The sequence below is a fragment of the Acanthochromis polyacanthus genome, chromosome 22, assembly GCF_021347895.1.
Source record: "Acanthochromis polyacanthus isolate Apoly-LR-REF ecotype Palm Island chromosome 22, KAUST_Apoly_ChrSc, whole genome shotgun sequence".
Classification (NCBI taxonomy): Eukaryota; Metazoa; Chordata; class Actinopteri; family Pomacentridae; genus Acanthochromis; species Acanthochromis polyacanthus.
Genome location: NC_067134.1, coordinates 7,081,177 through 7,105,283, shown reverse-complemented (window position 1 = coordinate 7,105,283; position 24,107 = coordinate 7,081,177). Strand labels below are relative to the sequence as shown.

The 24,107-nt window shown below is 41.4% G+C and overlaps 4 protein-coding genes across 6 annotated transcripts in view; 3 read left to right on the top strand and 1 right to left on the bottom strand.

Annotated features, from left to right (window-relative positions):
- The window catches only part of LOC127530215 (diphthamide biosynthesis protein 3-like), a 139,576-nt gene that overhangs the window by 16,557 nt on the left and 98,912 nt on the right, over window positions 1-24,107 (top strand). The window lies entirely within an intron of this gene.
- LOC110946926 (cyclin-dependent kinase 15-like) overlaps window positions 1-24,107 on the top strand; it is a 151,638-nt gene that overhangs the window by 48,960 nt on the left and 78,571 nt on the right.
- Window positions 3,011-15,490, top strand: LOC127530218 (serine/arginine repetitive matrix protein 1-like). Of its 3 annotated transcripts, none has more exons than XM_051941980.1 (12): window positions 3,011-3,283; window positions 6,615-6,720; window positions 7,707-7,960; window positions 9,279-9,507; window positions 10,469-10,661; window positions 11,308-11,405; window positions 13,043-13,138; window positions 13,833-13,866; window positions 14,151-14,345; window positions 14,481-14,743; window positions 14,817-14,881; window positions 15,400-15,490. In XM_051941980.1, exons 2-12 carry the CDS (start codon window positions 6,616-6,618, stop codon window positions 15,443-15,445), a joined length of 1,578 nt encoding a protein of 525 aa, XP_051797940.1. In that variant the 5' UTR covers window positions 3,011-3,283; window position 6,615; the 3' UTR covers window positions 15,446-15,490. The 3 variants fall into 3 exon arrangements, with proteins under 3 accessions (XP_051797940.1, XP_051797939.1, XP_051797938.1); XM_051941979.1 differs by having other exon boundaries at window positions 3,011-3,297; XM_051941978.1 differs by having other exon boundaries at window positions 3,011-3,293; window positions 15,400-15,489.
- LOC110947538 (kalirin-like) overlaps window positions 20,646-24,107 on the bottom strand; it is a 69,903-nt gene continuing 66,441 nt past the window's right edge. The window contains 7 exon segments of the mRNA XM_051942193.1: window positions 20,646-20,803; window positions 20,900-21,044; window positions 22,235-22,357; window positions 22,437-22,468; window positions 22,471-22,529; window positions 22,531-22,584; window positions 22,586-22,617. Of these exon segments, the coding sequence (XP_051798153.1) occupies window positions 20,646-20,803; window positions 20,900-21,044; window positions 22,235-22,357; window positions 22,437-22,468; window positions 22,471-22,529; window positions 22,531-22,584; window positions 22,586-22,617 (603 nt within the window).

Below are 24,107 nucleotides of genomic sequence, written 5' to 3'. Positions count from 1 at the left end.
AGAGGAAGAAAATAATTTAAAAAAAAAAAAATGTACATATAAAATGAAAGTAAAATCAACAAACATCATGAAAAATATTAAAGAAATTATTAATATATAGAAATATTGAATACGTATTAACAAGAGTAAGTAAAATATTAATAAAGGGTCAAAAAATATAAATAAAATGAAAAAAGAAAAAAATTCAACAATCATTAAGAAAAATATTTTTGATATTATTTTTATAACGAAATCATTACTAATTATTAACAAACTTAAGTAAAACATTAATAAAAAGGTTAAAAATATACATAAAATGTAAAATAGAAAAGAAAAATTAACAAAAATATGAATGAAATTATTTATTAAATTATTATTATAAAGACATTTTCAAGAAATATTTTTAAGAGTGACCAAATATATAATATAATATATATAATATATAATATTTTAGAAAATAAAATTTCCAACAAAGGTTAAGAAGAGCCATGAAAGTATCACCACAATGTTCTAAAAATATCCACAAAATGTAAAAGAAGAGAGAAATATCCATCAAGAATAAAACAATATTAAATTGTTCAGGAAATTAATATTACATTTATTAAATGTGTGTTTTTTATTTTTATTATTGTTCCCAGAATGCATCAGGAATAAAGTGTAAATAAAAAGTTCCTTCAAGTTGGAACATTTCTGATGAAACCTGTTAAACTAATAATTTTTAACTGTTTTTCAAATTTGCCCTAAAATTGTTCATTCTTTTCATTAGACAGCAGAGTGTGCTTCAGTAAGGAACGTTTAGATTTAAAATAATTAATGTGTGAACTAAAATATCTCTTTTTTCATGGACAAGCTGCTATTTAAAGGGTTGACGTCCTCAAGCTGAGTGGATGTTTGTTAGGCTGATGTGACTCCGTTAAAGTGGAAAATAACGTCAATATTTTAGACTTTTCTGGAGTTTTTTTATCCTCTGACAGTCGTTCTGTGTGACGTCCAGAGTCTGGTGGAGCTGAGAACATCTGAGGACCAAGACGTCGTCTGAAGCAGATCTTCAGTTTCCTGATGATGAAGAAAACTCCTCCGTCGTCCTGAAGAACAGCCGGCGGTCGGACAGCGTCTACTGCAGCTTTCAGGTTTGTAGTCTCTTAGAACATCTCCGGAATCTCTTGAAATGATCAGAATGACTTGTCTCAAATATCTTGAAACTCGACCTAAAGGACAGGAAGTTGTCCTAAATGAATAAAATCTGATTGAAATTGTTAAAATTTTAACAAAAAAATTGACTAAAATGAGTCATTAAATGTGTAAAATTTCCTTAAAGGTCTTCAAATTGACAGTTTGATGACAAAAATGTGTCAAAAATGGATCCAGAATTATAATCAATACCCCAAGTAATGCGAAACTTGTCCAAACTGACAGAAACATTGCCCAAATGTTCTTGTTTTCTTGTTAAATTACTCCAAATCCGACAAAGTGAACTGAAACTAATGAAATAACAGCTGGTCTGGATCTTGTTGCAGGTTCAGGTCCTGGTTCTGGTCGGTTCTTGTCTGGATCTTGCTTCAGGTCCTGGTTCTGGTGTGGATCTTGTTGCAGGTTCAGGTCCTGGCTCTGGTCGTTCCTGTTTCTGGGCTGGATCTAGTTACAGGTTCAGGTCCTGGTTCTGGTCTGTTCTGTTCTGGTTCTGGTCTGGGGTCCAGGGTCCAGATGGTGCGGGGCCGAGACCTGAGTGACTTTGAGCGAGGCTTCATCGTCGGGGCCCGGATGGCCGGAGCGTCGGTCACCAGGACAGCACAGCTGGTCGGTGTCTCCATAGGAACCGTTGCCAAGGTGACGTCGGCATTCAGGGCGACGGGGAAGACGTCGGTCAGCCGGGTCGGGAACTGCGGCCGGCAGCGGACGCTGGACGACCGTGACGCTCGCGCTCTGGTCCAGTTCGTGAAGCAGAACCGCAGCGCCACGCTGGCCCAGGTCACCCAGAACCTCAATGCCGGGCGGAACCTCGCGGTGTCGGCCCGGACCGTCCGCCGACAGTTGCACCGGGAGGGGTACTACAAGGAGGTGGAGGGGCAGAAAGCACTGGGCAGGGGGCAGGAAGGAACCCAGAAATGTGGTCCGGAGGATGGACCCAAAGAGACGGAACCAGAACCAGCACCTGTGGGAGACGGGTAGGCTCGAAAGGGTCTGAAACGACCCAAAGACTGGACCTAAATGACTCGAAAAGATCTGAAACGACCCAAAGACTGGATCTAAACGACTCAAAGAGGTCTGACATGACCTAAACTCGTCCAGAACGGTCCGACGTTGAGGACTGAAAGTCAACAGAGGAACTGATGGAAACCTGAAACAGGAAGTTGTAAAACCCTCATTTCCTGTCTACAGAAACCTCCTGAACTCATTAGCTGTGTTGAATCTATAAGATAAGATAAGATAATCCTTTATTACTCCCCGTGTCCGGGGACATTTCCCATGTTACAGCAGCACACAGCATACAGCAAGAGCAACAATAAACAACAATATAATTATAATCATAATAATATTCACAATAAGTTCAACAAAACAACTTGTACATGTTTGTTTTTTGTATTTTCACAAACACAATAAAGGTTTTTAAACAAGTTGTAGTCCTGATGGACTTGAGATGTTTGAATGTTCTCAGAAGTTCTCTGGCTCTGGAGGAACCAGCTGGATGTGACACAGTCCTCATCAAAATAAACCAAAGTTTGTTCAGAATAGCCCAATAATGAATAAAATGTCCTTATGCATGTCACATGGTAAAGGTTTTACTGAACAGCAAATAAAGTAATTAAAATGTCTTCAGAAAATATTATAAACTTAACATTTTCATGTAGAATGTGTTAAAACTTTTAGTTGTGAAATAAAATGTAAAGCACAGAAAGTACACAAATCTTTAAATTCTTATTTTGTTATTGTTTTTTTAAGCAATTTCTTCAAATATTCGGTTTTTAATAAAATAAACAAAAAACTACATATTTTCAGTGACGTGATGACCCCGTTTACGTCCGTACGTCGTGACGCTATAATGTCATCACCGCGCCGCTGGTGTTTTCAGGAGAGTAGTTTGTTGTCGGACCGGCGGCCCGCTGTCGAGTGGTGGATCCTTTCACGCAGTTTTTTTCCGCTTTGAGCAGCTGGACAGCGCCTCTCCTCTGCCTCATGAGCCCACCGGACACCTCGCCGACATTCCCCCGCAGCACGGCGGCCAGCAGCTAGCTCAGCTCCCCGCCAGGCCGGCTGGAAGTAAGGCAGGCTAGCAGCTTGTTAGCCGCTAGTTAGCAGCTAGCCGGCTACATCAGGTTGGTACGTTGGAGGCTGGCAGCCAGTTAGCAGCGAGTTAGCATCACCGAGTGGGAGATAATTTCACTCTGCTTTCTGTGTCTGAGCAGCAGAAAAACAAGCTTCTTAAAGTTTCAAAAAATGCACTGAAGTAAAAACTGTCTTTAAATTTAATCTGAATTAAAACGAGAAACTGGCTTTTGTCCTATTTCAGCTGAAATACAACAAAACAGAAAACAAACTGGGGATTTCTGAGTATCAACTTAAGTATTTCGTTCATTTATTGAGTTTTTAAAGGTTTTAGGTAATAATGTTTAAAGCACTGGCAGCTGAAAAATGTTTAATAACTTCTGTATATTTCTTTCTTTTCTTAAACAAGTAATTTCACAGAGAATTTCTCTGGATATGTTACTCGCCTTTTTAAAAATTAAATTGTTATTATCGATATTTTCCTAATTGTTCTAAGATGTCTTCATCATAGTATTTGTAATTTTTAATTAATCATGATATTTTTCTGATGTTTTATTTCACCAAAGGAAAGTTTAACGACATTGTATTTTTTTCATATGTTTACATTTTACAAAATCATCACATCAATATTTTTTGGCCATATTTATAATTATTTTATTTTAATATTTTTTTTTAGGAATTAATGCTATTGTTATTACCAATTAATTTAGTTATTTATTTTTTCCTTCTGGGCATTTTCCTTTAAATATTTTTATGCTGTTGTGTAGAAAGTTAATCATGATGTGTTGTAATGTGCTAAGGTTTTACACATTAGTCATTTTTGCATTTTTTTCTGGAGTAATTTATTCAGAATATTCAGATTTTTTAATCATAGTGAATCAACTCATTAATTTGATTATTATTTAATAATAATATTTAAAAATGTTTGTCCCGTTTTCATGCAGTTGTTGTGGGAGTTACACATTTTTACTGATTTTTTTCCAAACTTTGTAATTTTTCAATAACAAAAGCATGGTATGAATTGGTATATTTCTTACAAGAGTTGTAGTCCTCCTCCCCACCAGGTGGCGTTCCCGTTACACGCATTTACACACAGACACACGTATGTATGGAGGCATACATGCCCCTCACATTTGCTGGAATATATTTTCAAGCATATAAATGCTACAAGAGGAAAGTATATGTACACAAATACACAAATAACTAAACGTATAGACACACACTGAAGACTGAAATCCATCTGCTTCAAATATTGCACTCGTAATACCAACATTTGGGCCTCTGATAGATCAACAGAGTTTTAGTGTTCTAAGATTTAAACCAGCAGTCAGGGAGAGACATTGAGGGTTCAGTTATGAAGTGTGACCAGGTTTTGTCATATTTATTCTCAAGCCCATGTATACTTAATTTTTTCTAAGTCTAATCCCAACATCACCTATCTGACCCAGTGAATATATGTAGGAGGATTCTTTCCCTTCCAGTTCAGCAGTATCATGCAGTAGCTATTGCATTTCTGTGGAGGCAGGACACCCCAAACTCATCCCAACTACACCAAAAATGCCTGTTGAAGGGTCAGGTTGCAGACCAAAAATTGTGCGAAGACGGACATGACCAAAGCAAGTGCCCCAAGGAGACAGGGGTACATGGACATCTCGGACAGTTTGGTGTAACACCTGGGTATATTTCTGGGTGTATTTCTCCAGTGCCTCCTTCCCAAGCTGCCCTGGTTTTATCCCATGTGTGGGGATAGCTATTCAGGATTAAAGCCTATATTTTTGAAACGGCTCCTTTGTGGAGTGGATTTACATTAAGGACTGAATACAGTAAGTCTTTAGGGGGTATCCAGAGAAGTGTCTGGAAGCAAAACTCTGAACCTGAAGGTACCTACAGAGATGAGATTTTGGCAGGTTATGGTCCTCACACAGGCGCTCAAATGACACAAAACCGTCATCACTACAGAGACCTGGGAAACAGACCAGACCACTTCTATGCCAAACTGCAAAAGCCTGATCTGTTTGGGATGGTGCAAAAAGATGACTAAACATTGCTAGAGAAAAGCTGCATGTGTTTGTCAGATTAAAGTGTTTTCTTAATGGTCCCCAAATCCTAATTGAATTCTGGACCATCGCACTTGTGCTCCACTGGCTTGCTCTGACATGCAGTGGAAAATGAGCAGTTAAGATTGAAACTGGAAGTGTGGCTGTCAGCTCCATATCAGCCCAGATCGGACCCACACACAAACAGTAATCCAATACGTCAGTTTAGTAATGTTGGCTGCCCAATAGTAGAATAAAACATTGGGCAAACCCAGACCACCGTCAGACCTGACTCTCTCCAGGCTTGCCTTCTTTATACGTGCAGGTTTTCTGTTCCATATGAACGCACACATGAAGCGCTCCAGCTGAGCAAAATAAGGTTCTGGTAGAAAGATGGAATCATTTGAAATAAATAAAGCAATCTTGGCGTTATAGTCATCTTTCCTGCATTTATTCCACCTGCCAAAGGGAATGGAAATGTTGACCACCTGTCTAAATCCATCTTGGTGCGGTTTAAAGTGGATCTATAGTTGTATCAGAAAACAGCTTTGATCGAGCCTGCAGCTTCTATTCCCAAATAAGTACATTTATCTTTTTCTGTCTTGAAAGGCAGACGTTCATAATTGACCTGTCTTTCCAGATGATTTAATGGAAATAATGATTTTGATAAGTTTATTTTCTACCCTGACATGCTGCTAAAATTCTGCAGTAGTTTGAGGAAATGGGGTCTGCTCTCCATTAGGTCTGATATCAGCAGAAGCAAGGCTTTATGTTTGTTTCACCCCTGGAGATACTTTTAATCCTATCATCTGATCTGATGTCGAACAGAAAGGGTGACTAACAGCAGCCCTGCCTCGTACCTCTGTGACGGGGGAAATATTCAGAAATCAGACCATTTGTTCCTACCATTGGTGCTGAATATAAGACCTTGATCCATCTACAGAAAGTAGAAACAAACAGATTTTTATTTTTTGCAAAGTGTTACTGATATTTTAACAATATTTTGAGGTTTAATATATTTTAATTTTATTCATGACTCTCTTCACATGTTTGATAAATATTGATACATTCTTTTCTGATTTGCATTTTTTGGGGGATTTTTGTTGGTTTTAAAAAAAACTTTTCAGATATCTCTATAAGATGTTTTATTAGGGATGCACGGTTTCCATTTTTTCTTTAACCGTGAGTTGGAGCCCTGAATCTCAGTCGCTCAGTCACTATTATTGTTTTATTATAATTAGTATCTGATTTATTTTGAATATTTTCCTGTTTAATAACTCTTTGGAGGTTTTATTGATAGTTTATTTCACTAATATTTAAAATTTGTGTTTTCAGGATGTTGTCTCCATTCAGGATCCCCAAGAAGAAGCAGGAAGTGGACTGTGGCTCCGCCCACCAGTCACCGTTGGCCCGCCTTCAGAGCCCTGCGCCTACACTAAAGGTGGTATCAACAGCTGTTTGTCTTTTTAAGGTGGTGTCACTGTGCTGTACGTCTCTATGTCCCAGTTTGGGTGATTTAAGGTGGTATTAATGATCTGAAAATGTTTTGTGGCTGTTAAGGTGGTATTGGCAAACCCTGACCATCTCTCTTATGTACTATTTGCACGGGATTAATCCTACCTGGGGACGTCTGGTAATTTGTGGTTACTCCAGGACGTCTGTTTTTCTCGTGGTGCGTTCGTACGGGATAAGTGAAGTCAGTCTTTTACTCAAATTTACTGATATTACATCCCGGATATGGTGTCAGATCTGTGCCGGTCACAACATCCGCTGTTATCACGTCCATCATAGATATGGTATGTAGTCGTCATGGCAACAGTAAACATGTCAAAGCAGCAGCGTGACTTTTGAACAGCGGGCAGCGTTGTCGGGATAACGGGCTGTCAGGGCGTTTGGATTCAGCCTGTTGAAAGATTTGCTTCTCGCCTGCTGCTACGCATGTCATCCATCTCAATATCCTCCCAAATTTCCCTCTTCTTGTTCATTTAATTTTGCCGTTTCTGTGAATGGTCCGTAAGCCTGTTGTGTATAGACCTACTCCTGTATTTGCTCCTAAAATTCTAATTTCCACCGCAGCCTCCATAATTCAACTGAAAAAGATGTAGCAAAAGACGTGCAATAATAACAACAAAAATACCCTCCAATCGCTAAAATGCAGATTTGCACGGGACTAGTATTATCCCAGGATGTCGGTGTTTGGTGAAATATAGTAGGTCATATGTGGGGGAATTATTACTTTACCAATTACTGACATGGAGCATTCATACAGGATTAAGATCAACGACCTCCTCTGCTATTATTACAAATGACCAGAGCAAGTAGGGCTTAATCGCTGGGTCATTTAAGGTGGTATTGCTAAAGGTCTTTTAGTGGCTAATGTATGTAGCTAATTTAAGGTGGTATTTTTCTGTGTCCTGCTTTGCACAGGGTTACGGGGACCGGCCCGGCGCTGACAGGGTGCATGCTGGGAACGGCGTGTCCTCAGACAGACGGAGGGCGGTGCAGCGCCCCCTACAGGCTCCGTTCCACCAAACGTCCTGCAGGTCGTTCAGAGACACGGTGAAGACGCAGCTGGGACTCGACGGAGGCGGAGCTTCAGCGGCCAATCACAGAGCACCAGGAAGACGCAGTGGCCAATCAGAGCCGAGACAGAGAGCCGAGTCGTCCTTTTGTTCCGACAGGTGGGAAGTTCAATCCAAATGGAGCAGAAAGTTTAGTTTTACGTCAGATTTATTATCACAGTTTATTTTATTACTAATAGTTCATGAATATTTTGATATTTCTGGATATATACTAGTTTAAGTTTTTTATTTTTTTATTTTTTGTTTGACTTTTTTCTCAAATATTTTAATTATAGTGTAAATTTTTATTGGTAATAATAATTTTTAAATATTATTGCATATTTTACCGTTTGTAAATCTGTCTTTTAGTTTTTTCCTTTTTATGTTTGATACATTTTCAGAGATTTTTTTAATATATTCAGATTTTTGAAAACATATTTTACTACTTTTTTCTTTTTGTTTTGCTAATTTTATTTTTTCCTGAAGTATTTCATTCATAGTGTTCAAATTTTTAAATTTGATGTTTGAATTAACTCATTCATTTGATAATTTTTCTGAAAGTTTGCAACTTTTTTCAAGTTTTTATGATATTCAGATTTTTTATTGTTGTTTTAATGCAATTATTCTGAGATTTCGATGTTTTTACTCATGTTTTTAGAGAAGTTTTGTTTTAATCTTCTGTTGTGTCAGCTGCAACAGAGATCATACTAATTTTGTACAATTTGACTATTTTATCCTGAATATATTTTACTCCTTTGTTTCCAAGAGGTTCCAGAAATATTTGTGCCATGTTTTTGTAACTGCTCTTTAATATTTTGTCACCTATATATTCATATCCATTACAAGCATTTTTAAAAGTATTTTCCCTCACATTTGGCTGACCTATCATTCATCTCTGTTAGAGATTTTCTTCTCTCCATTTCCACATATATTCACATTATTTTGGCAGCTTTTGTGGATATCTGTATTATGTTTTTCTGAGATTTTTCTTCACAATTTTCTAGTTAATTTAGTAATTACACTTCTTATTTTGCAACAGGTTATTAATATTTTAATAATGTTTTTAGGTTTAATCAAGACATTTTCTATAAAGTTAGTGATATTTTTATGGATTTTCTGAATATTTCCATTTTACTTTTGACACTGAATATTTAGAGTTTTTTCTGTTTTTTTTTTTAAACACTTTTTCAGTTTTTTTGTTATTTTTTTATTTTGGATTTTTGGCATATTTTTCCAGAATTTTGTGTTGATTTTTTTTATATATATATTTTTGGATTTTTTTTTCAGTTTTTTCCATCTTAGTGACTGTTTTTATTGAAAGTTTTTTTTAGATATTTTGCTGATATTGTTCCAGATTTTATTGATATTTTAATGATTTTTTTCAGCTCTCAACACTATTTTAGATATTTTAGGCTGCTGTTCTCTTTCTGTCCACAAGATGGCGTCCAAAGAGAGCGTCTGACCGCCTGCTGCAGCCTGAAGATCACCTGCCTCCACCACAGAAGAAGAAAAGCGTCCCAGGTGAGCTTCCTCCCAGCATCGCTCTGGAGACAGGCGACTCTCTGGCAGCGCTGCAACCCAAAGGGCATGCTGGGAGTCCAAGTCCTTCACCACCAGGACTACAACGATGGAGGACGAGGGAGTGCAGCGGAGACAGCAAGGAACAGGTCAGAGCTCACCTTCACAATAAAGGTACAAATACAGTTAGAAAATATTTCACAATAAAGGTAAAAATACTGAGATTATAGTTTTAATATATTTCACAATAAAGGTAAAAATACTGAGATTATAGTTTAAAATATTTCACAATAAAGGTAAAAATACTGAGTTTATACACTCAACAAAAATCTAAACGCAACACTTGTTTTTGCTCCCATTTTTTATGAGATGAACTCAAAGATCTAAAACTTTTTCCACATACACAATATCACCATTTCTCTCAAATATTGTTCACAAATCTGTCTAAATCTGTGATAGTGAGCACTTCTCCTTTGCTGAGATAATCCATCCCACCTCACAGGTGTGTCATATTAAGATGCTGATTAGACACCATGATTAGTGCACAGGTGTTCCTCAGACACTCTGAAAGGTGCAGTTTTATCACACAGCACAAGGCCACAGATGTGGTAATATTTGAGGGAGCGTGCAATTGGCATTCTGACAGCAGGAATGTCAACCAGAGCTGTTGCTGGTGTATTGAATGTTCATTTCTCTACCATAAGCCGTCTCCAAAGGCGCTTCAGAGAATTTGGCAGTACATCCATCCAGCCTCACAACCACAGACCACGTGTAACCACAGCAGCCCAGGACCTCCACATCCAGCATGTTCACCTCCAAGATGGTCTGAGACCAGCCACTGGGACAGCTGCTGAAACAATCGGTTTGCATAATTTGCATAGTGGGCAGTCTAAGGCACACCTGTGCACTAATCATGGTGTCTAATCAGCATCTTGATATGACACACCTGTGAGGTGGGATGGATTATCTCAGCAAAGGAGAAGTGCTCACTATCACACATTTAGACAGATTTGTGAACAATATTGGAGAGAAATGGTGATAATGTGTATGTGGAAAAAGTTTTAGATCTTATATACTGAGATTACAGCCTGAAAATATTTCACAATAAAGGTAAAAGGGAGGCGGAGCCCAGAGAGGAGGCGGAGCCCAGAAAGGAGGCGGAGCCTGGACATAAAGGAGGACCTGAGGGAGAAGGGGAGAGAGAGATGGATTGAGTTCAGAGAGAACAACAGATCCACCGTCCTGCATCTGAGACTGAAACCAAAACCCAGTCCTCGAAGAAAACCGAGTCAGACGGAACCCAGTGAGTTTGATCTAGTCATCTAGTTCTGTCTGACACGTTTCCACAACCTTCATGTACACAGTTTTATGATTTGGTACATTAATGTCCACATTTCTGGTACTTAAGTGCATTAATATCCATATTTTTGGCACTTTAATCCATTAATATCCAGGATTTTTACACTTTAGTACATTATTATCCACATTTTTGATACTTTTATGTCTTAATATCCTTGTTTTTGACCTTTTTTCCCATCCACCTGGTCCTGTTTGTTCCCAGTTGAGGCCTGCAGACTGACCTAGTTTGTGTGTCTATAAAGCCTTTTTTGTGTGTTTAAAGTGCGTCATGTTTGTGGGTCAGCATGCCTGTAAACAACTGGTGTTTACAGCATGTTCCTGCTAATTACAGCAAATTTAAAGGCCCAGCTCAGCGTGAGAACCTGCAGTGGAATAATGTGGAGCAGTGGCTGCTTTAGCTTCCTAAATGAGGATTTTCTGTTTTTCTGGGTCTGGAAAGATGATAAAGTGAATTATCTGGAGGTTTTCCACTGTTTGTTGGTTTAAAGAGACGCCAGACTCAATGTCTGCTGTGAAAAAACATGAAAACAACTGTTTTTTTTTCTGGTTTTGGTCACAAGTAAAGGTTTCTAAATCTGCTTTTCCTTCAGTTGTCCTTTCGAGTGAAGAGGAGGACGAAGGCGAAGAAACCAGGACGGTTCAAAGCAGCAGCCGATTGGACGAATCCTGTAGAGAAAGATCAGACCAGGTGGGACTCACCTGGACAACAGTCTGCAGTTCTTGATCCTTTAGTCCATTAGTATTCAGATTATTGACACTTTAGTCTGTTAATATCCAGATTATTGACACTTTAGTCCATTAGTATCCATTTTTTTTATATTTTAGTCCATTAATATCCATGTTTTTTGCTCCTTTAGTCCATTCATATCCAGATTATTCATCCTTTGGTCTGTTAACCCTTTAAGCTTCAGTCAATTCCAGCCGTTTTCAGTACAAAAAAATCACTAATATTCTATTTTTAAATAAAAAAAATTACGAAAAATACGGGGAATATTGGACGCGCATCGCGAGGTGCATTTCCTTGAAAACGACCGATTCGGGGATTTTATACCGACTTCAGGACATGTTTTGGATAAAATAGTTTCCTGGCTTGTGTCATCTGATGTAAAAGGTTGGATTATGGCCGTTTTTTGTGGAATATTTTTTTTTGTGTGTAATAATAAACCCGGAAATGTGAGTCGCGCTGTGTACGTTGAAGCCGTGTATAGAGAACGGATGGATGAATATTTGTTTTTGTCGGACAAATGTGTTTTTCTCACCCGCTGTGGTAATCACATCTGAAAGTGGTTTATACCGGCGGATTCATGAGAATCTAAGCTTTCCATCGGCGTATAGTGTTTGTATAAGCGCGTTTGCGGCCGTCGGACATTCTTGAAATTCCTATGCAAATTAGTAGGTGTACCGCCGGCGGTACACTGAAGCTTAAAGGGTTAATATCGAGTTTATTGAGGTTACTTCCTCCATATTTCCCTCCTATCGTGTTTTTATGTGTGTAACAGGAGGAATCGTGCTGTTGTCAGAATGTTCTGGCAGCGTTTCCATGTTCTCTCAGTGATGAGAACATAGTGGGACATGGAGAAGCTCTGATCATAACAACAGTGTGTTCTTGTGCTGAACAAACAGCTCCAGGTCCTCCTGTTAGATCCAGGAGGTTTTATTTAGAGTCCACCTGGAGACCAGCACATGACCCACCACTAACTCTGATCACAGCTCTTTAAACTGCCCTAGTTATTCACTGTGTCATGCCTTAGGATCCACACTGGGCTGTTATTATCCTCACTTTGTTCTGGTTTGTGTGTTCATGTGCAGCTTTTACACACTCTGTGCACTAATATCTATATATTTGGTACTTCTGTGCATTAATATTCATTTTTTGACATGTCTTTTGCATTGATATCCAGGTGTTTGACACTTCCATGTGTTAATGTCCATAGTTTTGGTATTTCTGTGCATTAATATCCAGATTTTAGACATTTCTTGTGTTTTTTGTGTTTTCATTTTGGCCAGTTTTGTGTGTTAATATCATGTTTTTTTCAGAGCTTAGTGTGTCTTTGTTGCTGTTTTGTACTTATTTGTCAGACTGTGTGGTTGTTGTTTCTGGTTGCTTTGGTTGTGTTCATCTTGTGTGTCTTTGCTGTAATTTCTGTCTCTAGTCGTCTTTTTGTGTGTCTAACGGCTGCTTGTGTCTCAGTTTGCGCTGAATCTGCATCTTTTTGTGTTGACTTTGCCTCTGTTCCTGGTCTTTGTGTGTGTATGTGTCCTTGTTGTGCGTCTTGGTGTGTGCTCTTGTTGTGTGCTAAACTCCACCTGTGTGTCGTCTGACAGGTGAGTCCACCTGAAGCTCCGCCCTCCTACCTGCAGCTGCCGTTTGCTTCGCTCCACTCCGGCCTGACGGAAGTGGACGCCAACGGGATGATGACGGTGAGTCATCAGTTTTCCTCAACAATCCTGACGTCATTCAAACACTTTCAACATAAAAGTCCTCATAGTCAGCACAGTCTGGGAAATCTGAAGCTTTTATTTTGAAAAACACCATTTTTCATCTCGTCAAGCTGAAAACATTCATACTGCTGTCCATTTATATCCGTATTCTTATTAATCTCCATGACAGTCGCTGACTTTGTGGACTTGTCTTTAATGTACAGCTTAAACTGTCTCTCTCTGCTTGTCCTCCGTGTGTGATTTGCACATGTATGTTCTGTTTACGTTACACGCATGTTGAAGTCGGTACAAACGCATTCAAATGTGTTCTCTGGCAGCAAACGGATGAAACATTTCTGTCCAACTTCAACACTTTAGGCTGGCTTCTCTTTTTCCACGTCCGCTTCCAATACGCACACACACACACACACACACACACACACTCCTATCTGAATGCAGCGATCTGATTGGCTCAGAGCAGCGTGTTCAGCTTTAATGACTCTCATGTGTTTTCAGGGTTCCAGGTTTTTTTGGTTTGTTTCATTGTGTGTTTAAAAAACAAGAGCCAAGAAACGTCCTAAACCCTGCCAGTTAAACAGCAGAATAATAGTAGTAATAACAATAAATCATGTTCAGGTGTTCTGTTAAACACCACAATGAGAAATCATGTTTTATTCTTCTGTTTTCTCCTCAGGTCACTGAACACGCCATCACTATCCCTGTCAAAGGTAACCATCATCACGTTTCACGAACTGACAGCGTTTTCTCAGGATCTTAGTATTTCACCACTTTTGTCTGGAGTTGTCTGTTTTTATCCCACCTAAAATGTCTTGTGTTTTTGTCAGATAAATTTACAGTAATTGATCGTAATCTTTGAAATATATTTCTTTTTGAACATTAATATCTAGATTTTTTTGTACTTTTGTGCATTGATATCCAGGTTTTTTACCTTCTGTGTGTTAATATTCATGTTTTTTAGACTCTTCTATCCATTCACCTTTGTGTGTTCCAGGTGTTGAGGAAGGGGAGGTGACTGTGGTGGCGTCTCAGGTTCGGGGTTATGGTGTTTGGGATGGGGGCGTGGCTCGGGGCGGGGCTCTGCTGGCGTCCTGGGAAGGCCCCGCCCCCTCGCTGGTCTTCCTGTGGGTGACGGACGCTCAGGCCAACCTGCTGAAGACGGAGCTGTCGGCCATCCAGACCTCCTCCGGTAAGACTCATTATGATGTGACACAAAGTCAGAGGTATGATTTAAACTTGTTAAATAATTTATGTGGTCTTTCGTGGTCCCTCATGGTGGGGTTCCTCCTGTTCCTCCTGGTCTGGTGCCTCCTGGTCTCTGCAGGGCCTTCCTGCTCCTTTGTTCTGCTGGTGTTGAAGGAGCAGCTGCAGGAGCTTCAGGCGGCCCTGCTGGCCTCCATCCTGGACATGGATCCGTACCAGGAGGGCCGGTCCTGTGGTTCTGGTCCAGCGTCTCCTCTGGAATGGGCTGATGGACTGCTCCTCCTGCACAGCTGCCCTCCTCCTGTGGACCAGCACCTCCTCAGACTGCTGGGACACTCCACCGTCAGAAGGTCCTCTGGTCCTCCGAAGACCTACAGTCCTAAGGTGAGGACCTGGGTCTTCAGGATTAAAGGATCCTGATGGTTTAAAGACACTAAAGAAACTCTTCTGCTTTCAGAGGTCCAACCAGCTGAGCTGCAGCCTCAGGAACAAGACCAGAACGTCTGCTGAGCTGCCCACCAGGTAGAACCAGTAAGACCAGTAGAACCAGTAAGACCAGTAACACCAGTAGAACCAATACAGTCAGTGAGACCAGTAAGACCAGTAACACCCAGTAGAAGCAGTAACATCAGTAGAACCACTAAGACCAGTAACACCAGTAGAACCAATAAGACCAGTAACACCAGTAGAAGCAGTAACATCAGTAGAACCAATAAGACCAGTAACACCAGTAGAACCAATAAGACCAGTAACACCAGGAGAACCAATAAGACCAGTAACACCAGGAGAACCAATAAGACCAGTAACACCAGTAGAACCAATACAGTCAGTAAGACCAGTAACACCAGTAGAACCACTAAGACCAGTAGAAACCAATAAGACCAGTAACACCAGTAGAACCAATAAGACCAAGTAACACCAGTAGAACCAATACAGTCAGTGAGACCAGTAAGACCAGTAGAAGCAGTAACATCAGTAGAACCACTAAGACCAGTAACACCAGTAGAACCAGTAACTATGAACGCTATTCTGGTCTCCAGGCTGATCCAGTATCCTGAAGCTCCCAGTAAAGGACGGATCCGGTGACCAATGAGGATCTGATCTGTCTTCAGGAAGGAAACTTCCTCAATGATGTCATCATCGACTTCTAACCTCAAGTCAGTTACAGTTATTGATTATTAATTATGAGTTACTATTTCCATCAGTCGCACCAGGTGTCTCTTGATCAGAGTGTATTTACCATCGGTTACCACCAAGGCTGGATCCCAAACCCCCCCTACACACTCCCCCCACTACCGAGTGTCACTCCAAAAGAAGTCACACTCGCAGCTGTGGAGGGCACTATTATTGAAGGGGAGGGTATAAATACGATGGTCAGGAATGGGACGCCCTGTCGCCTCACCAAGAATGGGACGCCCTGTCGCAGATCAACGTGACGTGAATGCAACATCGTACATCAGTAATGCAACCACACCTCCGCGCATCGACCACGTCTCTGAAATACGTTTGAGTTGAAAGAGGCCTTATTGTTGGTTGATTTGTGTTATCTGTCACCATATTTGGTTTATTTCATGGAGAAAATTGCGACAGCATCTTATGTTTAAAGGATAGTCTCGTAAGTTTATGAGACTTCACTTAGATCCAAACTGAGCTTCTTTTTAGTTCCTGAAAGATGTTTGATTTCTATCAAACAAACTGCAGAAAGATACGACAAGAATATCGCTGTAAATTTGTTACGGAATGTAAAATAAATGTTAGCGTCCAACAAAATCCGTTCTTTGATCTCAATCCCACATGTGTTTTAGGCAGTTTAAAATGTCAACATGAGTTCCAGAATATCTGGTGTCCAGAATCAAACACTTCTGCTCCAAACGTTGTTCCCAAAACACCATAAATAGTTCAGTAATGTTCTACATCCGACTAATGACGTCTGCTGACGCTGAAGATGCCGGTCAAAGTGTGTGTTGGGAACGTTGCAGTTTGATCAAGATCCGTCTTAATTCAGTTTCACAGCACAATAATGGAAGAAGCTCATTTGGATATTGCTCTGTTTCTGGACGTGGTGTTCTCACGTTCCCAGCAACTATTTGGTTTCCTGACCCGAGATGTTCTCAACAGAACCCAAAGAACCGGATCAGAACAAGAATCGTGGTTTTTTACTGTTGTGTTTTAAGATACAAATTTAACATTATCCAAGTGTAAACATGCCTTAAAACTGCCGTTGGGAGTTTTAGCAGCCAACGAGCCCATGACAATAACTCTGTGTGGTATAATGCCTCCAACAGACTCAGGTAGCAAAGAATATTTGTAGTCAACTGGGACAAAGTTCTTTAACCAACTGGAACATTTTAATGACTGGTAGTTCCAACTGGCTTCCTCAGCTGAGTGATAACATCGACTGATCCACATTTGTATAATTCATTGATTAAACTGTTGATTGCAGTAAGAAAACTTTTAAATATTGCATCTGTACTCTAGTTGTTTTGATCAGCAGAATTTAAGGTTGTCCTTTTAGATCATATTGTGATCGAAATAAATTTGGGTGGATTTTTAGGCAAATATTTGGCAAAAGGGTTAAAATATGTAAAGTTGGGATTCCAGGTTTATGTAGGAAAGTTTGGGTATATTGGAACCAGTATTTGTCTTTGCTGTGTAACCTGGCTGTTCCACCAGGTGGAGCCGTCTTCCGTTTTAATCCTGTAGAAACAGAGGAGGCATCAATTAGCACGACAGAGTTCATATTGGCAAGCAAGAGCATTGTGGGAGTTAGTTAGTAAAGGAGCACAATGGCAGAGACTCTGTTCTAATATAGATGACGCCAAAGCCGAACATATTAGTCAGCCTGGGTGTGACTTCCGTTCTTGAACATGTCGCATGTTGAGCGCTGCATTGAAGACGATCAGAAAACCCAAACGTTCCTTCAACGTCCACCTTAAAGCCCTGGTGATCGATGTTTCCCGCGGCGGTGCCAGTCGCCTTAAGACCGGTGTTGTCTTGAGAATGGCACCAGAGAAAACAGAGAGAGAACAGAGGTAGAGAGAGAGCAGGCAGAGAGAGGAGACAGGCGGAGAGTGTGTTGAAGGTTACACTCCAGTTGTCGTAGAAAGCAGACGTCACAGTACAGGGTTGTGTTGCTGCGTCTGGACGGTGGGAACAGACGGAGACGCTACGGGTGTTGGACCGTCTGGCCTATATACAGAAACGAGATATGCATAATCAGAATATCCAAACTAACCACAGCTGGGCCGCCGCTAGATCTCCAACGCCGCCACTGCCGGTTGCTATGGTATGGCGGCGATGGGGAGGGACGGATGGAGGGGAAGGGGTGGGGGCGGCGGCAGCTCTGTTCGCTAAAAAGACAAACAAAAACCGAACAAAAAAAAGGGTGTCACCGCTAAACACAACGAGTCGTCATGGGCAACGCTACACCGGGACACCAGCTAACTGTCAGTGGAAAAAACACGCGCACACAGGACGGCGTCACTACACGCTCTCTCTCTCACATAGATAATTAATATTGAAAAACCGTTTTTCTCTCTATTGAGGTGAAAAACAGACTCTTATATTAATTATCTTCATCTTCATTGTAGCAGTGGAGTGTGTGTGTGTGTGTGTGAGTGTGTGTGTGTCCTCAGTCTGTTATACACACTATGGAACAGGACACAGAGCTCCGTTCTGATTGGCCGATGGGTCCTTTCACCTTTCCTTCTCCTCCAGGAGGCTTTTGTTTTGTTTTATTAATTTTTTAAAAAACTGTCCTCTTGTTGCTAGGCAACGGCAGCTTCCTGGAGTCCCTGCTCCGATGGGCGGCGGCGGTGATGATGTCGTGGTCATGTGGCCTCCCTCCCCTGTTTGTGTTGTCGTCAGTGTAGGACTGGTTGCCGGGACGTCCAGACGACGGCGTCTGATTGGACGAGTTGAGGACGGAGGCGGGGCCGGTCGGCGTGTTTTGTTGAATGTTGAAGCACCAGGAAGGAGGGAGGAGTTTAACAGTACCTGCTGCTGAGAATGTGGGTGTCTGTGTATGTTGGGTGTGTCTATGTGTGTGTCTGTGTGTCATCCATCTTTATATACTGGTCTGGTAACATTCCATTCATCAGGCTTTGTCCACTGCAGGAAGGAAACTGCCCAGTTTGGCCCTTTTAGCCTGAAAAAACGATGTAAACGCCAGTTCTGGATTGGAGGCTAGCAGTGGGCACATGACAAAGACTGCTGTGGTGCTTAATGATCTGCGGTTTTCAGCTGCAGTACCTGGTTGTTCCCCAGGTGGAGCCTCTTTCTGCTTAATACTGCAGAGACTGGAGGAGGCGTCACTCAGACTACAGAAGTTCAATTTGGCAACCAGAGAGCATTGTGGGAGTTCAGCTACCAATTTCTAGACATTTAAGACTAGTTTTCAAGTAATTATGGACAAGTTTCAGTCATTTTAGACAAATCTTGAGCAGTCTTGGACAAGTTTTAGGTCATTTTGACAATATTTGTTCCAGCTGTAGTACCTGGTTGTTCCACCAGGTGGAGCCTCTACTGTTTACTGGTGTAAGTTACCCTGAGAAGTGGTCCAGTGGACTAAGTTCCTATTGACAAGCAGTTTAGCTAGTGGTAGGTACCATGACAAAGACCCTGTGGAGGTTAATGACCTCACCAGAGCTTGTGTTTTAAAGATGAACTGGAGACTAGTAGGACAGTGACCTGGAGGCTAACTGCACGTCTATCGTTAAAGCTAGCCTGATCAGATGGAACAAAGTCTTTTCCTTTAATTTGGTTCCAATAATTGAATGACTGTTAGTTAAGAAATCTGTTTATCTCCACAGGGATGGTTCTTCTGTCTGAACCCTTCCTGCAGTGGAAAAAGGCCTTTTATTAAAGTTAAGGATGTGGAGCTGAAGTATGCCAGCGTCCACCTGCCTGTTCCCAACATATGGCTCAGGACCCCTCTAAGGGGTCGCACAAAAAGAAAATGTTGTTCAGCTGATGGTATCTATGTTAGCATGACATAAGATTTGCCACGTCCAAAACCAAAACATTTGTCTTCCTTTGATCTGGGAAACACTGACTGACATTTTTGACATTTTAGAATCAAACATAACAGGGGGTCTTGATCACATCAGAGTTCCGTTCCGACGGCGCGACGTCACGTGATTTTCAACATAAGTCGGAACTCAGTGAAAATGTAAACAAAGCTGCAACTGGAAGATTGTGTCGGTGTTTGGCCCTGATCCCAGCGTTTTAATTTTATCTAATTTCACTTCCATGGAGATGGCTTTCCTTTTTCTTCCAAGCATCAGAAAGTCTACTTACACTTGGAGCCATAATAAGGGCATAAAAGTTAGTGAATGTAGCACAGTCCAAGGTGGCGTACAACCAGAGAATGGAAACAAAGCCGTCTGATAGCACCGCATGAACGACGTTATCCGCTTAATCTGCAACTAGTTCCAGTAAACCAGTTCTGACATAACGACGAAACGCTTTAGGTCAATGATGTCGTAAACTGAGGACCTGCTGTCATAATTATGAATCCAGAATAATCGACGAATTCATCATCAGTGAAAATAAGCGTAGCTGCACGGCGCCACGCACATTTCAAAAATCATTCATTATTTTAAATCAACTTTGATACCAAACCCACTTTACACTTTTAGCTTCTAAATCGGTACTTCCTACTTCTTGTGTCAAGTAAAGAAATATATCTTTGTTATAATTACATCATCCGAGACTGTGGAACATGTTTTGGTGATTATACATGACCAATTCAATCTCCACCATTTCTGTCCTTAAATTACCTCCGAGCCTAGATTAATAACGAGTCAAAAAACTTGGGCTCCTGGATTCGGCTTTCGAGTCACGTTTTGAAACTTCCCCTTTAGAGAAACTCATTAGTTTGGCCTTTAGGAACCATGACTCTACTGATGCTTTGGTTGGGACCATCGCGTGTCGGACAGGCGGACGGTCGGCATCTTTATGCTAGTCTCTGACTTCCCAGCGTTCCAGCAACCCAGTTGGTTGTGTAGCTGAAGTGTTGTCGGTCTGTTGTTGTGTAGCTGAAGTGTTGTTGGTCTGTTGGTTGTGTAGCTGCAGTGTTGTCGTCTGTTGGTTGTGTAGCTGCAGTGTGTTGGGTGTTGGTCATGTAGCTGAAGTGTTGTCGGTCTGTTGGTCGTGTAGCTGAAGTGTTGTCGGTTGTTGGTTGTGTAGCTGCATGTTTGTAGTCTGTTGGTTGTGTAGCTGCCAGTGTTGTCGGTCCACAACCAGACTCTGACCTGCTTGTCGGTGTGTTTCTACATGGTGTGTGTCAGTGGCGTTCAACACGCTGGCGGCACCCAGCCTTCGGCACCGCGAAGTCGCTGTTGCCGGCCGGTAGACCAGACTCTGACCCTGCTGGTTGGACGCCAGGATCTGGACCTTTTCCCCCGAACACCGAGATCTCGTCCTCCCGAACTGCACGAAGTCCTGCAGCACCAGAACCAGCTCCTGAGGGCGGAAGGTAGACGACGTTAAGAATCAGGGCGATCGAAGCACAAAGACGGTTAACCCAGAAATCCAAACCTGTCGTCTGCTCCTGCTGTCTGAGGAGGTTGGGGGCGTGCCATTCGGAGTGGGCGGGGCCCGAAGGAGGTCGCCCCGACGATAGTGGGCGGGTCACCGAGATCCCGCCTTCCTTCCTCTGGTACTCGATGGGAAGACTGGAGCGCTGTGGAGACAAAAACAAATGTTCAACAGATTAAACCGACCGTATCTGTTGAGAACATCTGGAGAAGTTCCTGATTTTAAAGAAGGAAACCCGAGCAGAAATATTCTTCACAGGGTGATTAAAGTCCAAAGAAGAATGTTTCAGGTTGGTTCAAAGAATGTTTCAGGAGGAAATTAAGAATGTTTAGGAAGATTCAATGATGTTTCAGGCAGATTTAAGGATGTTCAAGAGATTCATCCAAATCTTCCTTCACCACCAAGGTTCTCACTGTAGGAACTTAGAACCTTTAGTGGTCTATTTTCCATCCTAAAGCCCCCAACACACTGAGGTTTCTCCACTCCTGTTGTAGGAACTCTAGTGGTCTAAGGAACGCTTAGGACCCTTAGTGGTCTACTCTGAAGAAAACTAAAGATTGATTTCAGGAGATTTGCTAAAGTTTCTAGAAACTTTAAGGGGTTTGGGTGCGTGAACAGTGATTGTGATTTAGATAGATCCAAGGAGTTCTGGATAAATTTAAAGAGTATTTATGGAGATTCAAGTTGATTTCCATGAGATTTAGTTACGATTTAGGAATTCAGGAATGTTTAGGCTGAGATGACGAACACATAAAGGACATCTCAGATAGATTCAAGCCGTTTCCTGGATGAAATCAAGATCGTTCAGGAGAGATCAAAGATGTTTGTAACAGTGAGTGTTACAAGATAGATTCAAGGATGTTCCAGGATGAATGAAGGGTATTGAGAGATGTCCAGGATGTTGTGAAGGTTGACTTAGTCATGATATGAAGATCACGGATGTTAAGGATGCTGTGAAAAAGCCTATAAGCTGTTTAAGATGCTTAAAGGATGTTCCAGGATGAAATGAAGGATGTTTGGGGAGATTTAAGGGCGTCTGGTTGAAGAGGTCTTATGATGATTCAGGAAGCTACAGGGGTGGTTCAGGTTGGCGGTTAATTTATGGATATCACTGAGATTTGATGATCCAGTGAAATTTTTAGGTAAAATTACAGATATTTGAAAGTATTCAGGATTTTTGTGCTCTTATAGAGAGTTGCAGTGGAGGAGGATTGAGGAGGATTCAGGGACAACAGAGGAGATCTGAGGATGTAAAGGACGTCTTAGAGGTTCAGGTAGGTCCTCACCAAGACAGGAAGTTATTCTGGGCATCCAGCAGGGCGCGATAGTCTCCACCCAGGTCATCTTGATGGCTGCTGGAGGACGCCTGCAGAGGAAGCGCTCCGCCGAGCCTCGAGACCAACAACAGAATTTACAGGGGTCTCCGTCCACACTGTCCTGCATCGCCAGGTAACTCACCTGTCCGCACATAATCACCACTTAGTACCTTCAATCGTAAACCTCACCATCTGGTTCTCACTCTGTCCACCGGTCCCACCTTGATGCTGTTCTTGAACTGGTATCCCGGGTGTTGGAACCTTTACGCAGCAGCTCGCTGAGAATGACGATCTGCTCGAACAGGAAAACCGTCGCTCTTACTGCGAGACAAAACTCCTCCGTCCTGCTCCCAAACGCAGAAGGTCTCTCTGCAGCAGCTTCCCCTGAGAGGTCAGCTTGCCCTGAGGACACAAGGAGCACAGGTGAGCACAGTGAGGACAGGTAAGGGCAGACAGGTGAGGACAGGCAGGTGCTTCATGTTTCAGCTCGTCTGTTGATTATTTTCATTTTTGTCTTATTTCGTGCTTCCATTCAAATTTAATGTGAAAATCAACAAAACTTCCATCAAAAAATCACAAAACTAAACAATCTTTGCAAAGTGCCCATATTTTAAAGCTGCTTTAATGCTTCTGACCACATGAGAGCGACATACTCCATCAACAACTAAAACACTGGAAGTCTTCACCTTAAACATAACTACTAGTGGGTTCCTCAGTTTCTACGTGGGTCCTTTATGTTCAGCTCAGGTAAAACTCGCAGTTTTTATTGATTTTGTGGCCATTTGGGGCAGTAAAGTAAAAAGGTAACACAACATTTAAAGTTCTTAATATTTAGTAAGCAATTAAAGCGACAAAGTGTGCTGCAAACAGTCAGATGTAAGACAGGTGTGTGGAATAGGTGATGATTTTTGATTTTTTTTCTCAAAAATTATTTCCTGTAGCACTAATGAATGAACTTTTGCCTATTAATGATAAAAATGACTTATTCTGTTGAAATATTGAAAAAGTCACGCACAAACCACTTGAAAAACCACTATTATATATCAATGGGACTAAATTCGTTAAGCCCAAAGAAGATTCACAAACAGTACAAATGCACCAACCATAGAAAATAAATGATTCAATGCCTTAAAACTTGTGTTCAATTTTTTACTTGCTTCCAGTGACTTCAAATTCTGGCCAAAAAGCTGATAATTAAAATTTTAAATCATTTTGTGTGTGACGTTTTTTTAATCAAATCACCTTAAAAGTAAGATTTTATCTAATCTTTAATAAAAGTTCATCAAATTATGATACAGGGATATGAGGTTGTAAAAGTCATCACCTAGTGTGGAACAGGTGTTTGGACAGGTATGTGGACAGGGTATGGATAGGTGTTTGACCAGGTAAGCAGACAGGTGTTTGGACAAGTGTGTGGACAGGTGTTTGGACGGGTGTTTGAACAGGTGTGTAGACAGGTTATGGACAGGTAAGCAGATAGGCATGTAGACAGGTGTTGGACAAGTGTGTGGACAGGTTATATAGGACAGGTGTGTGGACAGGTGTTTGGACAGGTGTGTGGACAGGTGTGTGGACAGGTGTATGGACAGTGTATGGACGGTGTTTGGACAGGTGTATGGCAGGTGTATAGACAGCTGTATAGACAGGTTATGGACAGGTGTATGGACAGGTGTTTGGACAGGTGTTGTGGCAGGTGTAAGACAGGTGTATGACAGGTATGTGGACAGGTGTTTGGATAGGTGTTTAGACAGGTAGCAGACAGGTGTGTGAACAGGTGTGTGGACAGGTGTGTAGACAGGTTTGTAGACAGGTGTGGGACAGGTGTGTAGGCAGTTTGTAGACAAGTGTTTGGACAGGTGTGTAGACAGGTGTGGGTGTGTGACAGTGCTTGT